Genomic DNA, 15,668 nt, shown 5'->3' with positions numbered 1-15,668 from the left:
CGGCACTTTCTCATAGGAATCTATCTATTATTTTTAATTATTATCATATTCGTAAATTGCCTTATGTTTACAACGTTTTTACATTTAAATCAATCTAGATTGTTTTTGATCATTTTTACTTTTGAATTTACCTAACAGCGGTGCTGAATATGCTTTTAAGCCCTCTTGTATGTTCAGCAATGCTATATTATGTATAAATCGCGCATGTACAGTGGACGTTCCATAGTGCCTCAAAAAGAAGCACAAAATCGGCGCGCGCGTGAATGTTTTGAGAGATCCTTCCGTTGATCAACAAAGAGTTCTGCTCGTAAAATGGAAGACTCTATTGGAAACGTTGAGGAGATATACCTCTGTTTGCGTAGATTGAAAGAAACTTCATCCCACAAAGACCCGAACCAAGCAGTAAACGATGTGCGAAATTTGAACTATCTGCTCCATACGGAATCGCTGCAAATGTATGGAGCAAAAGCACATACGCACGGCTTATCAAATTTATGTTTCAAGTTTAATACCTACTGTTTGCTTCCAGAGAAGATGAAAGACTATCAGCACAGCTGCTGAGCGAAGGCTTGCACAAGTACCAAGATTTAATGACCAATCCCGACGGCGTTAACAACTACTGTGACGATGTGCTGGAGCTGCTTAACACTCAGCCGTCGGAGGTGGCTGACGATGACTTTGAAATCACCGATACGGCGTTGGATGATCCGGTCTCATATTTGCCAAGCAAGGACTGTGCCTGTTACGGATCGTACGAGAACTGTTGTGAGGACGAACTTTCCCCAACCAAACTTGCGAGCATCCTGCACAAATCGAAACAATGCGAAGAGCAGCACCAACAGCGAATTGATAATCGCGTTGATAATCGCGAAACGAAACAACAATCGGCTGCTACTGCTGCTGCAACCAGTTATACCGTCATTGAGGACATTTCACGCCGTGTATTTGCAAACGGTGGCAATCCGGCATTCACTCCTAAACTTCCTGTTACCAAGCCGGCATCGAAACCGCCACCTGCCGTACCAGTACCAGATCATCAGGAGCCTAAATCTGTTAACCATGAAGGTTGTAGTGGTGGTGCTTTCCGAACGGCAAAAGACGAACTGCACATACAAAACATGAAGGTGAAGTGTGTAGAGCGTTGCTTGACGAATGCTTATTGGTAACATATTTCTCTTTGTCGCGATTTTACAGAAATACGGAACCACGAATCCGCCTGGCAAGGCGCCACTATTTGCGTACGGTCGCAAAACGCTCGGAGGGCGGCGAATGCTTGGCAGTAAGTTCGTCTGTCCAGTGCGGTCTGACAATGAGGATCGCTCCACTGGAGCGCCTCACAATGGTTCGGATGATGGTCGGTCAGGACAGTACCGCGGGTATAGCAACGATAACAGCAGCAACGAGGACAGCCAGGAGGATGAGATCGATGAGCGGTTGAGAAACATTGACCCAAAAATGGTGGAATTGATTCGCAGCGAGATCATGGACCGGTTTCAACCACTTTCCTGGGATGATATTGCCGGCTTGGAGTACGCAAAAACCATCATCAAGGAGGCGGTTGTGTGGCCAATTCTGCGGCCAGATATTTTTACCGGTTTGCGCAAACCACCGCGTGGTATACTGCTCTTTGGACCACCCGGTACGGGCAAAACGCTTATTGGTAAATGTATAGCGTCGCAGTCGAAATCCACATTCTTTAGCATCAGTGCCTCTTCGCTTACCTCGAAATGGATTGGCGATGGGGAGAAGATGGTGCGGGCCTTGTTTGCGGTGGCAGCTGTTCATCAACCGGCGGTCGTCTTCATCGATGAGATCGATTCCCTACTCTGCCAACGGTCGGACACCGAACATGAAAGCTCGCGCCGCTTGAAGACGGAATTTTTGGTACAACTGGACGGAGCAGCAACGGCGGAAGACGAGCGAATTCTTATTGTTGGTGCAACGAACCGACCGCAGGAGCTGGACGAAGCAGCACGCCGTCGGCTGGTGAAGAGACTGTACATTCCACTGCCGGAACGGTCGGCCCGTATTCAAATTCTTAATCGTCTGCTGGACCGAGAACGCAACAGCCTGGAAACGGATGAAATTGCACGCATTGGCGATCTTACGGAAGGTTTTTCGGGTGCGGACATGAAAGTGTTGTGCCACGAAGCTTCCATGGGCCCAATTCGCTCCATCCCGTTCGATCAGTTGGGTGACATTGCGAAGGATCAGGTTCGACCGATATGTTACGAGGATTTCCGATTAGCTTTGACAAAGGTGAAGGCCAGCGTATCACAGGACGATTTGCAACAGTACGTAGTCTGGGATCGTACATACGGGGCCGGCGCGATTTAGGGTGTGCTCTAGTATCTATCGTATAGGCACACCCTAAATCAGGCACGAAAGACAAACGTATGGCACTCTATTGAGATGTTCTAGAAAATGTTGGGCATATTTGATAGAACTTGCTAGAGCTTACATCTGTTTTTCGTCGGATACGACTTATTCTAGAGCACTCCCTTGCGATGCTGGGAAGCAGTTACTGAATTAATAAAAGACCGCACCAGCAAATTTGGCTGTGCTGGATTCTTTTGCCTAATTGCATGGATAGTCGTAGTGATGTGGAGAAGACGAGATTGAACTGATTGACCCATGATGACATGATGATAAATCAACCACAAACTAGCATTATCCCGGTTACACTTACACGAGAGCGGAAACCCTTACTCATTCGTTTGGTTTAACCGGAATTTATTTTTATCGCACGATTACCATCAGATACTGGATTGCAATCAACTGCAAACTGTCTCCAAGGAATCATACATATCTCTCTCTTTGTTTCTCTCTCTCTCTCTCTCTGTTACTAAATAAAGTATGCTGCGGCAGCCGTATCTAATCCTTGACCGATTGCAGCAGACCAGCATCCTTCATGCGCTGGAACGCCTTGTTTGCATCATAGGTCCTGCAAAAACAATGTAACCACATTAACTTAGACCAGGAGCGGACGGGCCCACGCAACCAATCCCCGCACCACCATTTTGCACTCACTTGTAGAACTCGGCGTAGTCCCGCACCTTGGGGTCGTTGTGCATCACCTTCATCGCAACGACGGCAATGGTGCAGAGGACGCCCGACACGATCAGGTTGCGCTTGATGGTGGCATTGTGCAGGCCGCGCAGCACGGGCTTCGGGATTCTGGTAGCGACTTCAGACATCTTCAAGAAGAAAAGAAAAAAAAAACAAACCGAATTTACATTACGTAATTTGATCGTCCTTCGTGAGGCGTATTTTCCAACACTTTGGCCCACCCACTGCCAGTATGATTAATTCGTAAATCTTCACGTAAATCACGTGTGTTTTAAGCGCACTGGAACTGGAATCGAGTTAAATAATTGCTCTTTACCTTGGCTCGTGTGTTCTGTTTTTTCACAGCACCGAATTCTGGTTCCGAAAATCACAAGAGTGTGAAAAAAGACAAGAATGACAGTCGAAGTCTACTCGATGTAATGTCAACGCAAAGATGGCGATGAAAGGAAAACGATAAAATATGTTATTTGCAAGAAAATTAACCCAATCAAGCAAGATCGCTCAACATGTGAAACCAAATTTGATTGGACCGTTTGCTTTGTATAACAGAAATGCGCAATGGTGCTATGTCCTCGAAGTCTATATAAAAATCAATAAAAAAATGTTGCTATTTTAAAGCTTCGTACTAATAAAATTGAATGCGTTCTGGTTGCCTGTTATTGCAATCTGCAATCTGGAATGTCTGGTTGCCAGTTATTTGCAATTTCGCTTAAATTCAAATTCTACCCATTTGCATGTTCCGTTGAATCCCTTTGTTTCATCTAAATGTGTGTTTCAAAAAACCGTTGAAATATATCTTTCACTACCCCACAACAAAACCGCCTCTTCGCAGCAATGCAATATCTCGTTGGAAATTCACAAGCAGAGGTAAAAACAAAGAACAAAACTTGACCGTTAATACCTGACTCGAATGTACAATACTTTCACTACCCACTCCAGTAACATCCAAGCTACTCTAACTTGAGAAAAAAAAACTAAACTAATGTTACGATTACGGGTAAAACAATGAAGGAAGAGCCAGTCGCCACATTTTCATAGAAGCCAGCCGGCGGGACATGTTATTTATGTGTGCGAGGGAGCTCGAGCCTTTGTAGGGCGTAGTTTGGTTAGCTTTATCTATCGGGCTTTATAATGCATAACGACCACAACCAAATTCACGCGGGTAAAGGCATACGGCAGAGCATTTGTTTTAGGGGTATCAGGGTTCCTAGTTCTTTATGTAGTACCTGAAGATGGATGTGTTTGTGTGCTTTGAAAAAGGGTAACAATTTGTAAGCGATAGAAATAGTATATAAATTGCTGCTCGGTTCAACCATCGCGTTATTCTTTGTCGGCCGTCCTTTCGTGAACAATTTGTGTGAGTTGCGGAAACTCGGGTTTGTGCTTGTTTTTGTGAAAAGTGTGCGTTTTTGTGCGCGTTGAAAGGTGATTAACACCCAAAAAGTACATCGAGGTAAACATCCTTTCATATGTTCAAAGTGTACAAAAGCGATCGGTTGTAGTTCATGTTGGCTGTGAATATCCCTTGATCGTGTTCGCTACTGCTATGATGCTTTGTAAAGTAGTACGAATACGTACGAGGGATATCTGCATTCCTAGTTCCGAATGCAACGATCGAAACAGTGGAACATGATTGCTTAAGAAAAAAAAAAACAAACGTTAGAATAATTCTCTGTACTGGGATTTAGTAACACACATCGAAACCATTGCACACATTCCAAAGGCGAAAGGCTTGTCTAAGCCTACATCACCTCTTCTTTGGGCGTCCTTCCCCCCTATCCTAACACGAAGAATGTGACGCATTCATTTCGGCAATGGCAGACATGGCTGGCCTTTTTCGCTCACAGCATGATCTAGTGTTCTTTGGACGAATTGATTTTGGTCCTAATCTGACCCCAATGTGTTTTGCTCTCATTCTCTTCGCCCTTTCAGATCGATTTTTTAATAAAATACCCCCAAAATGACTGATCTGGATGCAGTGTCCGCACTGTTAATGCTGAGTGGAGGACACCAGCCCACATTGGTGCAAATGAACAACTCCACAGCCAATGCAGCAACGTCTGGCACGTCCCCACCGAAGCGGCGGGAAAGAAAGAATGGATCACCCAAGCAACGCATCGTACCGAAATCGACCCTGCGCGTTGCTTCCGTCCACGGCAACATTGCTCAGCACGAACTGTTTACTAGACATGCGATGAAGCGCCCCGTCATTTCGTTGGTTCCAGTTAACAAATTGGAAGATACGACTGCCAGGAACCGTGCACTAGCGATGCGGATGGGCTCGTCATCACCGGATTTGGAGCGGTGGGAGCGAGCAGATACGTTGTCCCCTATTATTGTACCGCATCCGGAAACATCCCACGGGGGACGATCGATCAGTCCGCGGATCATCGAGACGCCAGGGAACCATTCCCCTCATCTGCTATACGGTAGCCCCGGTATGAACGGATTCGCAATGATGCTGAAATCAGGTGGCAACCAATACACCAGCTCCCCGGAACCACCTTCGGATGGAGCAAGCGGTAACGTAGAGCACGGCGCCACTGCTGGTGGTTCGCTCGTTGCTATAGCGGACAAACCAGCACGATCACCTTCGGATTCGGGCGTCTCTTCCATACTGGACGAGATGTTGCAGCCGAACTTGGTGCTGCAGCGATGGAAGAAGGACAGCGGAATTCCCGATTGCGTGCAGAAGGAGCTGGACAAAATAGTCGAAATTTCCGCCTACAACAAGGATCTCTATACGAAGGCTAAGCTGGCCAAGTTCCCACTAGAAATGGGTAAGTAGTAATCAAGGGTTTTGTAGTAGCGAGTTATATGGACTCACAAGGTACCGTATTTTTGTTGTGTCCCCGCCTATTACCGATTTAGGATTCAACCCCAACAAATCGCGCATCCGGAAGAATTGTGAGAACGAAGCCGACAACCAGGACCGCGTGAAAAACAACGAGGCGTCACGTCGATCACGCCACAAGAAGAAGCTGATGACGCACATGCTGAACACCAGCCTCGAGTTCGATCGGCAGGAAAATCGTCAACTGTACATGCAGGAACGATGGTTGACCAATTTGATTTGCGAGCTGGAGGAAAAGGCACTGAACCGGGGAATCGATGCGCAGCTCGTGCGCAAGTTACGGCACGCGTGCGGATTTCAATGATCAAAGCGACGATCGGCGTCGGAAAGAAGACGAAGGGTTTAGAACCTAGATATTTTTACCTAGATAGATGTTTTACCAGTATGCAGACAAAGGAGAAGAAAGGCAAAGGCCAAACCAGGACGTTCTTCTTGATATATATGGTTTTTGTACGTTTCCAGTGTAGAGTATTTATTGTGTTTACATTATATTAGCAAAGTGTATTCTTATGTTGTTTAGGAGCCCCTTGTATAGTCTGCGTTGCTTCAAGATAAGTTCTTACATTTGTAAAGAAAACCCGTTTTAAATATAATATAGTGCGTCATCAAAAACACAGCCCAAATTTATTGTCCATAGTTGCAAAGTTTTTCCATCATTTTGTAGAAACAGTAACGGGCATCGTAGTCCATGTCGTACCAAAAGTTGACCGCAATGCATTTGTGGCTTTGTCGTACGTGATGATACCAAAGGCTGGGAAGGTACAGCAAGTCCCCAGCGTTCAGACGAATTTCGTAGGTTGTTGCATCCGCGTAGCAGGGAAACCGTTCCAGATCTGGCTGCAACGGATCCACGCCGACCCACTCGATCATCCGTGGTTTACCTATTTCTATTCAACGAAAGTGCTTGTTTGTCCTGCTATTCCATTCCCTTCCCAAACCCGTTACGACTCACCGTCCAGAATTGGCTCGATAACTATCGAATCGTCATTTTCCTGCATGTAAATACCCATCGGATACTGGCGCCGGGGTACGTTGTGTAGGTCGATCGGAGGGATCAGGATAAAGTCTTTGTATCCGGAAATCACACAGTAGATATTCTCGTACGGATCCTTGTGCACTGTGGACAATTAGAGCAACAGGTTAGAATCCGCCAGCAGCAAGCTGCTTGCCCTCGGGCACACTACTCACTGGATGTGATAGCCCTTTCATCTCCCATCCAAAAGTTAATGGCATCCGGCTGTTTGTTAAACGCTTCGGAGGCAAAATCTAGACTGCTTTCGTTCACATCTATCCACAGCTCTTGAAAATCCTCGGTAAGGTTGGAATTTTGGCGCTGTATGTAGGGAATGACGTCCGGGCTGCAGCATAGAGCAAGGGTGATTAAGTTCGAATTAATTAACGCCTAGTCAATTCCCAATGTCGGATATTTTTACTCACTCCTTGTGATCAAGGGCGGAGAGGAAATCCTCCATTCGCATCGTTTGCTCGAGCGGCAGGACGAAATATTCTTCATCCTCGTGAAAGGCCAAACCGTCCGCATAGCCGTTGGGCGTGATCGCAACCGTTACCTCTTTGTCGGGAATTGTGTCTCTGTGGAACTTGCAAAACGTAAGGGATTGTTCGATTTCGGGTTATTTTAAGCAATTCACGCTTGCTGAATCAAATACCACTCTAAGGGATGGGGGTTTATGATTGAAACAGCATCGGAAGGCGCGACAAGTTAGCGTTTGCTGTCTAACAAATTACACATGCATTGTTTTTACACGCGCTAGAACAGGTGCACATGCAATGCAACTACCTGGCAATCATAATTTTATCACTTCGTGTTGGTGTGCGCGCACAGGAAGGAAGGCGTTACCCCGTCGGCAATAATTTCATGTTTCACAGCTGTGCGCAGGTTGTCTCCCTCCCCAGTCAATGAAAGGTGAGATGATCGTCCAATTAAACTTTCCTCTCTCGCGATGACTATTTTTGGCAGTGGTTCAAAAATGCAAACGGACCACCAGCATACCATGCCAGCGCGGGATAAGACACAGTGCGCGCGGCATCATCACGCGAACAAACGGCAACATCCCAGTTCCCATACAAACTGCTCGTGAAAATATCACAACATGCGTACCTTGCGTCTAGCGCCTAGGAGAGAAAAAAACACGTACAGCTCATGCGTTACTAACCGAAAGTACTTGGAGTTCCATTTGTCCACCGCTGGCCAATCGTTCACAGCGTTGCGCATTATCAGGGGAAGGTTTTTCGCTACGTAGTCGCGCACAAATTCCAGCGAACTCGGGATACCGTACGTCTCCGGTATGTTCGACGGAAGGAACAAATCTGTGAGGGCGAAGAGACGGAAAACATCACATTAGTATGGATTGTTTGATGATCAGTGATAACGTACCTTTGGCCTCGCTGGTAAGAAATTGAAAAGCATCTCGCAAGTTCGAATTGTTCATCTTTTTGGGAAGAATAACTGTCGTCGAGCTCGGGCCCACTCGCACCGCTTCACGGGAGTACCTGCGCTCGCTCTGTTTGCCTCAAGAATGTGTTTGTATTTTTTTTTTCGCGCGGTAATGGCAGCTGATAGACCTGTCAAGAAAAAGTTTGTTTACATGAAGGCGTCTACAGACGGTACCAATCTTGAGCGATTGAAATTATGAATATTAAACGTGAAACTGTCGCAGGTCACGTACGATTTTATTTTTATATTACATCAACACTGTTTAAGTCATAAATCATTGAAAATCAGCTATTTGACGGCAAAACCTAGTAAATTAGTCAAATCAATGCTCCTCTTGCGCAATGTGCCACCTAGCCATATGTCACATGGAGCGGAATGGCAATACCTGTCAATCGGGTCGTAATTTGCACTGTTTTCGTTCACGGGCCGCAAAAGGTGGAAAAATCTTTGCTCCGAATGGCTCGAATGGCCATCGCTCGCTTATTTCACCCCGGTACGCGATAGTGTCCCGCACGCAGGAGGTTTTTACTGGTGGAGTTTATTTCCCCCAACAAGCTGTACACATCTACCCAGCTGTCCTAGTGATTCAGGTTTACCATTGGTTCTCTGCTACGAAGCAGTAAAACAGCGACATAATCTTCTCTAGTCGGAAGAAAAGAGCGAAAGTAAATAAGGGCACTAGGAAATCGTGAACGCGTGAAAAATTGCACAGACGTTGCCCAAAAGTGAGCGGAAAATGTTGTGATGCCAGGGAATGTGCATTTGTTTACGACAGTAGACTAAAAGCGTGTGTGGCCGGCCGTGGTGCGTTCTAACACCGCCGATAGTAGTAAATATCCAAGTGGAAAGGTAAATATTGTGTAGCTTAAGATAACATGGACACGTATGTGGCAGAATGGAAGGATTTAAGCAGTGGAGGAAGTGGCGATCAATGAGTGGATATGTGTGATGCATTTTCATTAGACACTAGAAATGGCAAAATTCCTAGCACTATTCAGTCCGAAAGGAAACTGACACCTGATCAACGCGAGTGGGGAAGGTCTACTATTTGCCATGGCACACAGTGCCTCCTTCCTCCGACTTCAACCCTGTGTAAACAAATGGCCTTCCGTCCTAGAGCGGGTTCGGTGGAGAACGTGGTGTGCTTTAATAATGATGCGGGATATGCTCATGTGATCACATCTTGGAACAAGTGTAGACGAGCAGCTTTCAATCGCAAGCGAGTGCATTCTGAAGAGTTCGAATCGACCTGTCTCATTACTTACTAAACAGTGAATTTCGTTGGGACCATCACAATAAAGCGTAACGTAAAGTAACGGATTGTTTGTTGTTGCTTTACTGTAATAGTGCTGTGAGAAAATATATGCGGATTTCTATCGCTTTTCCAACCAAGCTTGCACGCGAAAGACGGTGATTGTTGAATGGATTAAATCCTCCAAACGCATTGGAAATGGATAGTGGAAAGCAAAGCATTAACATTGCAAAATATAATTACCCTTTTCACTAACTGCTTCATCAACCGTGCCAGCTCCACTCCTGATAATGGAGCAAGTTTTATTGCTTGTGAATTGATTTGATTCGTTCGTGTTCGCGACGTATCGATCCCTCGCTTCCTACGATCCAACGCTTGATAAGGGATCATCATCGCCTGCTGCTTGCGTATGTTATTCATCATGTGGCCGATTTTTTTTTTGGTTGGACCAAACAAGTAGATAACAAGCCCCTCAAGCCTTCATCCGGTAATGTGTCGATCGTGTACAATAAACAATTTATGATATCCGTTTTCACCCTTGCACCACCCTCCGACTCTGATGGAGTCCGCAAAATCTGTCGAGTGTGACAATGGGTGGTGGACAAAGACCAAAGAAACCCACATCTACCGTACGTCTAGAGAGTTTCCCGAGAGCTGATTCACAGTACTGCTGGTGGGGGATTGAGCCAGTTGATTGAAGATGTCGTTGGGTGATGACTTTTTTTGCAGTTAACGACGAAATAATGGAGTCTAGTTATGAGGGTTGAAAATATACCCGGAACTCGCCACTCGGGTGATATACTATTTATTCATTTACGACTGGAAGGGCAAAGGGGCGATTCGTGTAATATTCGTTGCCAATTATAAAATTTCTAATATCCTTTCACACCCTCTCTCTATATCATTCTCTCTCGTCCTAGCAGCTTCTCCACACGCTTTGCACGCCAACCGCTGCGACGGTTAATGCGTCCCGGTGACGTTTTTTAATTACTAATTGCAGAAGCGCGGGCTAGTGAGGAAACAGCGAAACGATGGGAAACTCAAGTACAAAGCTGGCAGAAAAATGTTCCCTGCTGGCGAAGAGCGAAGTGCCCGTGGTGGCAAGCTCCTTTAAGCTAGTCAGCAAAAACTCGGAACGCATCAAGGAAGATGATCTCATGGTTGGTATCTCGCTTGCCGGAGCGCGGTGAGCCAACAAGTTTTGCTGCACTTTTATTTATTTTCTTTTTCTTTTCCTTTTCCGCGTTCATCTCACCCATTCCCGTTCCTTGATGTCCGATCTTTTTTGTCGTTGTTGTATCTCTTGGCGGTCGTTGCCATTCGGAATGAACTGGCACCGTTCCATGTTGTTGACTTTGGTGTCTTACCCTCGGCAGAAATTCTGGGGCTCACAGATGGATCCCCGGTTGGCGCAGTACATCACCAACTTCCTGTTCGGACCGCTCGGTGCCCGGTCGCCGGTGGTCGAGTTTCAGCGGTTCGCCGAACTGTATGTTTATTGTGTCCGCGGCACTATAGATGAACGGATCAATGTGCTGCTGTGCAGTCTCGGGCAGCAGCCCGAATCGGAATCGACCGAAATTGCGTATCCGCTTATCAAGGAGGTAAGGGTGCAGCACTGCCACATAGTAGACCGCCTGTGGTGAAGTGAATCGATTTTATTTTATCTTTATCAAGCAACACGGAGCATGCAAATTGTTTTCTCATGCTTGCGGTTTGTTGTTTTTTTTTTTTAACTATGTCATGCTCATCATGGTTCACTTATCGACACACAGTACGTGGAAGCGGTCGTCAGCAGCTATATGCGAGCTATCCGGCTGGAAGGTGGCCCACAGTACAAGTCTTGGGAATCGCGAGGTTTCCGCATCGTTAAGGATTGCATCCAGAAGCTGGCGGAAAGTTTAGCGTACGATGTGGTGCAACAGGGCACGCAGAAGGTTACCCGAGCCGATGCCGAACGATGGTAAGTGGAATATAATCGGACGCAGCTGACATCCTGCTGCTGCAGCGTGTACGTGTAGTTCCGTAACTTGACCTGCTTTTCGTCCCGCTGTATTTCTGTTGACGCTGGGATAAATGTTTCTCGTTTTTGCTTGGTTATGAGAAAAAAGCATTTCTTTTGATGCTGGGAAATGCAAATAAGCAACGTGTTTTCGAGCGAATGCATTTGAGTTGATTGCAATTTAAAGACAATTTTATTTATTTGGAAACGTATTTCGATGTATGTTTTGTAACATATTTTATCAGAAAGATCCAAAATAAGCCCTCAACCAATCGATACTTTTATTCCATACCTCTAAAACGTAAAATAACCTTGATTGCGTAGTCACAGTAGTTTGTGCGTTTTAAAACTCCCTCGAGAATGTAGGAGGTGCTTTAGGTATAGACTGCTGTAGTTGAAGCCGTAACGAAACATGCATTATCCATTGGCAGGTTACATAAAAATCCTACCTTTCTTAAGATGCTGGAACACGTGTTCTCCCATCTGTACCACTATCGCAACGTGAAGAACGCCTCGGAGACGGATGGAAACGCACGGAAAAGCATCATCCCACAGGAAGCACTCCAATCCATGTTGCCCTACTGCGAGGGTCTCCAGTATGTGCCGGACTATCCGGCTTTTACCGATTTGTCGCAGATGCTGTTTATCAACTCGAATCTGCCCGGAACACAGCAGAACAAGTGGCGCTTTCTATTTTCATCGCAAATCCACGGTGAAAGTTTTTCCACCCTACTAGGTAAGAGAGTGAGAGAGGAGTTTGTTTTGAGAAATGTGTGTTGAAACTTTAAACGAATTAAACGTTAAATTTTCTTTTCGCTACCTTCAGGTCGTATTATGGACCAGGGACCGACGGTAGTAATCGTGGAGGACGCGAATGGATACATCTTCGGTGGGTATGCGACGGACTCGTGGGCACTCAGTCCCAACTATGTCGGCAACGAAAACTCGTTTCTCTTTACGCTGCGGCCCAAAATGCGATGCTTTTCAAGCACCGGTTATAATGACCATTACCAGTATCTGAATTTGCACCAGCAAACCATGCCGAATGGAATGGTACGTGTGTTTGGATTGAAAGTATCAAGCAAACTTGATTTTTATCTTTAAACCATTTTCATTTTCGTAGGGTATGGGAGGTCAGCACAACTATTGGGGCATGTGGCTGGACAGCGAGTACGGTCTCGGGGAGTGTTCCGAGTCCTGCACAACGTACAAAGGATACTTTCAACTGAGCGCTACAAAGAAATTCAACATACGCAATGTGGAAGTCTGGGGTGTTGGTGATAAACCCGTGAAGGAAGATGAAGGGGTACGTTAAACTGTAGTTGAAAACGATTAGAGGTTTTGTTGATGATCTTTTCTTTCTTTTCACCAGGAGGATGAAAAGTCGGGCGCACGGTCGGTGCTGGATGGTAATGCAGACAGTAAGGCAATCCTGAAAATGAGCGGCCGGGAGCAGTACTCGGACGGGTACCGGGAGGAGCCGAAAGACTAAGGGTTGCGAAAACACGCCAGAAAGCAAAAGTGTTTCGTGCTGGGTCGCTCGATGGAAATCAACTTGGTGGATGTAACGGATACGTTCAATTTTAACTTTCTGTAATCGTGTTCAAATTCGGTGCACATCTTGACCGATGGCCGTGGCTGCCTAAAGTCAGGGAAAAACGTGCAATGCAAACAAACGGCATCTGTCGTGGACGTGTCATGCTCTGGGACAAAGTACGGGCCAAAAAGTTGCCGCGTATGAAGTATGTAGCGTTTTAAGAACCAAAGTCTGAATAGTTTTCTTAAACGGGTTTACCATTGTAACTGTTTTTGTGTTTTGATGCTCCCTTCATCACGTTGGGGAAGAATTTATTTGATTTATTAACGATAAACATAAAACAAGATAACACCAACTTGCACCAAGAAACCATCCGTACACCCGCACTATAATCACGAGACTCTTCATCTGGCGTGAGGACAACACTAACTTGTTAGATACTGTTTTGATTTGAGCTTTTAGGCGTTCCACGTTTTACTCGACTGTGGGTTTGTTTAGATCGAAACAAAGCAAACAAGCACAACACTTAAATTATTTCCCTTTGCACAGCAAAAATAGCGCTGATGATATCACGTAGCAGTATCCAAGATACGCAGTAAGATAAGTTTTACAGAAACATTTTGATTGAACTACAAGCAATGTAAATTCGCAAAGATAGCGGAAACCGCTCCTGGCGAGGAAATTAAAGTAGCGTAGTAGCATAGTGTCAGGAAAATTTTGTTTTCAATCTCTCTCCCTCTCTCTACCTTTCAACTTTAACAAAGCCTGGCCATTAGACGTGCAATGAACTAACGGTGAATAATTTAAAATATCATTTCCAACTCCTCAGTAGAAAACGGTATGACGTTTGTACAGTTAATTTAGCTTAGTAATGTGCCCTGAATCCGTCGATGTTGTGCAATTAAATCTCCCCCTAATAGACACACACAGACACATCCGAGGTTTTCATAAATAGTGCAAAAGATGTCTATGCAGTCGGAAATTGGAGATGCAGAGATGTATTTAAGATCATCGATGTATTTATTTATGTATGTTTAATTATAAGGCAATGAGTATAGACCGCGAGGGGTTTAGTTTTGAATGTGCCATACAGGCGATGCGGTATCAAATTCAGGTCATCAGAAAATAGTGCGTCATTCGCCGCAGCAGAATTCTATTCAAATTGTTTCATATGTGCAAAAGGAAAGGCAACAAGTATCCCATACTGGGAAATCCCGTTTTCCGTATGCTATTGTATGTGGCGATCGTGACCCGCGTTGTCCGTTTATTGATATGTGTGTATGTGTGTATTTTATGTAGCAATGTCGCCATTGTTGGCTAGATGCACGGATTTGAATGAATATAAAAATATAAAGCATGTGGATTATTAAAACCAATCCGATAGGAATGCGTGTTTTTTTTTGTTCACTTACCTGTTACATATTAGCTGAGTCCTGTCCTTGCTCTTGTTGTTCCTGCTTGTACCGGTTGCACGCTAGCTGGGTATGGCGCGATAGAAACCGTTGACTGCCGAACAGCTTGTTGCACACCGTACAAACTATCTGCCAATCGTGATGGCCAAACGTACGCTGATGGTTTACCAGTTGAAAGGGGAATTGAAAGTTTTGGCCACACGTCGCTTCCGGGCAAACGTTCAGCTGCTCCCCGTTATGGCTGAATGCAATGTGGTACTTCAAATCCGATGGCCACCGGAAGATGGACCTACATTGATAACATCGATGTTTTCCGCCTTCAGCAACTTTGCGCATCTTCTTACGTGTGCCTTTTGGTTTGTAGGTGGATTTTGCGCGTAGATTATCATCTTCGGTATCGGCAAACGGATTCCAAAACAGGCGACAAAATTCGGCTGACGAGAGATGAATGTTTACAACCATTGAGCCGTTGGTATTGATCGGGACGAACACTTACCATCGTAATGCTGCTTAACGCGGAACAAATCGTCATTATATCTTTGCGAGAGTAAACTTCGGGGCATAATGGATGCGTTTGGATGTGGAGTATGATGTGGAATGTTCTGGTTTGCAAATTTTGAAAATTACATACTTAAGGCCTTGCCCAGCCTACTTTGATCCAGAAGCAAAATCTGGTTCTTTGAGACCGGTCTGACCCGCCACTTTCTGTCATCTCGAATTAAATATATTATTTTATGGACTAATTTACAATACATGGTGGCCTGCCAAATTGTAAAAATGCTAAGATTTTTATTAAAATTCGTGTGTTTTTATTCGACTTCTTCGGATATTCGAGATTCTCTGAAATCTTGGAACCGCATAACCGCGAAACTCGGGAGCAGGCGGTGCATTATAGTAACGCTACTGTCCACTAGAGCGCGCGCTATATATTGAGCTGTGATTTGCAAAAAGTGCTGTTGTCGGTGATTAATTTACATTTTTATTTTCATAGCTCAATGTGTATAGTAAAATATGTGCTTGAAAAGGCAAGGAAAAAGAACATTTTGTTACTTTCGTAAAAAGTTTAAATGATTCATCCACAAATGAC

General features: G+C 45.1%; 6 protein-coding genes across 10 annotated transcripts; 3 read left to right on the top strand and 3 right to left on the bottom strand.

Moving 5' to 3' along the window:
• The first annotated feature begins 62 nt into the window (after positions 1-62).
• LOC120958788 (fidgetin-like protein 1) lies at positions 63-2,592 on the top strand. Its single transcript, XM_040381795.2, has 3 exons — positions 63-455; positions 530-1,124; positions 1,195-2,592. Exons 1-3 carry the CDS (start codon positions 313-315, stop codon positions 2,335-2,337), a joined length of 1,881 nt encoding a protein of 626 aa, XP_040237729.2. The 5' UTR covers positions 63-312; the 3' UTR covers positions 2,338-2,592.
• Positions 2,593-2,665: 73 nt separating this feature from the next.
• Positions 2,666-3,508, bottom strand: LOC120956540 (cytochrome c oxidase subunit 6C). 2 transcript variants are annotated; one of them, XM_040378065.2, is made up of 3 exons: positions 3,386-3,508; positions 3,031-3,197; positions 2,666-2,944 (listed from the first exon to the last, which is right to left on the bottom strand). In XM_040378065.2, exons 2-3 carry the CDS (start codon positions 3,195-3,197, stop codon positions 2,875-2,877), a joined length of 237 nt encoding a protein of 78 aa, XP_040233999.1. In that variant the 5' UTR covers positions 3,386-3,508; the 3' UTR covers positions 2,666-2,874. The 2 variants fall into 2 exon arrangements, with proteins under 2 accessions (XP_040233999.1, XP_040234001.1); XM_040378067.2 differs by lacking the exon at positions 3,386-3,508 and adding an exon at positions 3,295-3,316.
• An 858-nt stretch (positions 3,509-4,366) lies between these two features.
• Positions 4,367-6,466, top strand: LOC120959197 (uncharacterized). Its single transcript, XM_040382434.2, has 3 exons — positions 4,367-4,522; positions 5,002-5,849; positions 5,941-6,466. Exons 2-3 carry the CDS (start codon positions 5,030-5,032, stop codon positions 6,225-6,227), a joined length of 1,107 nt encoding a protein of 368 aa, XP_040238368.2. The 5' UTR covers positions 4,367-4,522; positions 5,002-5,029; the 3' UTR covers positions 6,228-6,466.
• A 45-nt stretch (positions 6,467-6,511) lies between these two features.
• LOC120959198 (bifunctional peptidase and (3S)-lysyl hydroxylase Jmjd7) lies at positions 6,512-8,483 on the bottom strand. Of its 3 annotated transcripts, none has more exons than XM_040382435.2 (6): positions 8,319-8,483; positions 8,043-8,251; positions 7,361-7,521; positions 7,112-7,281; positions 6,876-7,040; positions 6,512-6,810 (listed from the first exon to the last, which is right to left on the bottom strand). In XM_040382435.2, exons 1-6 carry the CDS (start codon positions 8,371-8,373, stop codon positions 6,548-6,550), a joined length of 1,023 nt encoding a protein of 340 aa, XP_040238369.1. In that variant the 5' UTR covers positions 8,374-8,483; the 3' UTR covers positions 6,512-6,547. The 3 variants fall into 3 exon arrangements, with proteins under 3 accessions (XP_040238369.1, XP_040238370.1, XP_040238371.1); XM_040382436.2 differs by having other exon boundaries at positions 7,361-7,513; positions 8,098-8,251; positions 8,319-8,480; XM_040382437.2 differs by lacking the exon at positions 8,319-8,483 and having other exon boundaries at positions 8,098-8,226.
• Positions 8,484-8,767: 284 nt separating this feature from the next.
• On the top strand, positions 8,768-14,545 carry LOC120959196 (MTOR-associated protein MEAK7). 2 transcript variants are annotated; one of them, XM_040382431.2, is made up of 8 exons: positions 8,768-9,227; positions 10,554-10,790; positions 11,007-11,234; positions 11,406-11,593; positions 12,064-12,368; positions 12,459-12,685; positions 12,756-12,938; positions 13,005-14,545. In XM_040382431.2, the coding sequence occupies exons 2-8, from the start codon at positions 10,662-10,664 to the stop codon at positions 13,122-13,124; spliced, it is 1,380 nt and encodes a 459-aa protein (XP_040238365.1). In that variant the 5' UTR covers positions 8,768-9,227; positions 10,554-10,661; the 3' UTR covers positions 13,125-14,545. The 2 variants fall into 2 exon arrangements, with proteins under 2 accessions (XP_040238365.1, XP_040238366.1); XM_040382432.2 differs by lacking the exon at positions 8,768-9,227 and adding an exon at positions 9,240-10,037.
• Positions 14,546-14,579: 34 nt separating this feature from the next.
• On the bottom strand, positions 14,580-15,613 carry LOC120959201 (zinc finger protein 213-like). The gene is made up of 2 exons (XM_049608133.1): positions 15,078-15,613; positions 14,580-15,015 (listed from the first exon to the last, which is right to left on the bottom strand). Exons 1-2 carry the CDS (start codon positions 15,142-15,144, stop codon positions 14,585-14,587), a joined length of 498 nt encoding a protein of 165 aa, XP_049464090.1. The 5' UTR covers positions 15,145-15,613; the 3' UTR covers positions 14,580-14,584.
• Between the last annotated feature and the right edge of the window lie 55 nt (positions 15,614-15,668).

This window comes from Anopheles coluzzii, chromosome 3 (assembly GCF_943734685.1).
Source record: "Anopheles coluzzii chromosome 3, AcolN3, whole genome shotgun sequence".
Taxonomy (NCBI): Eukaryota; Metazoa; Arthropoda; class Insecta; order Diptera; family Culicidae; genus Anopheles; species Anopheles coluzzii.
This window is presented reverse-complemented; position numbering and strand designations above follow the sequence as displayed.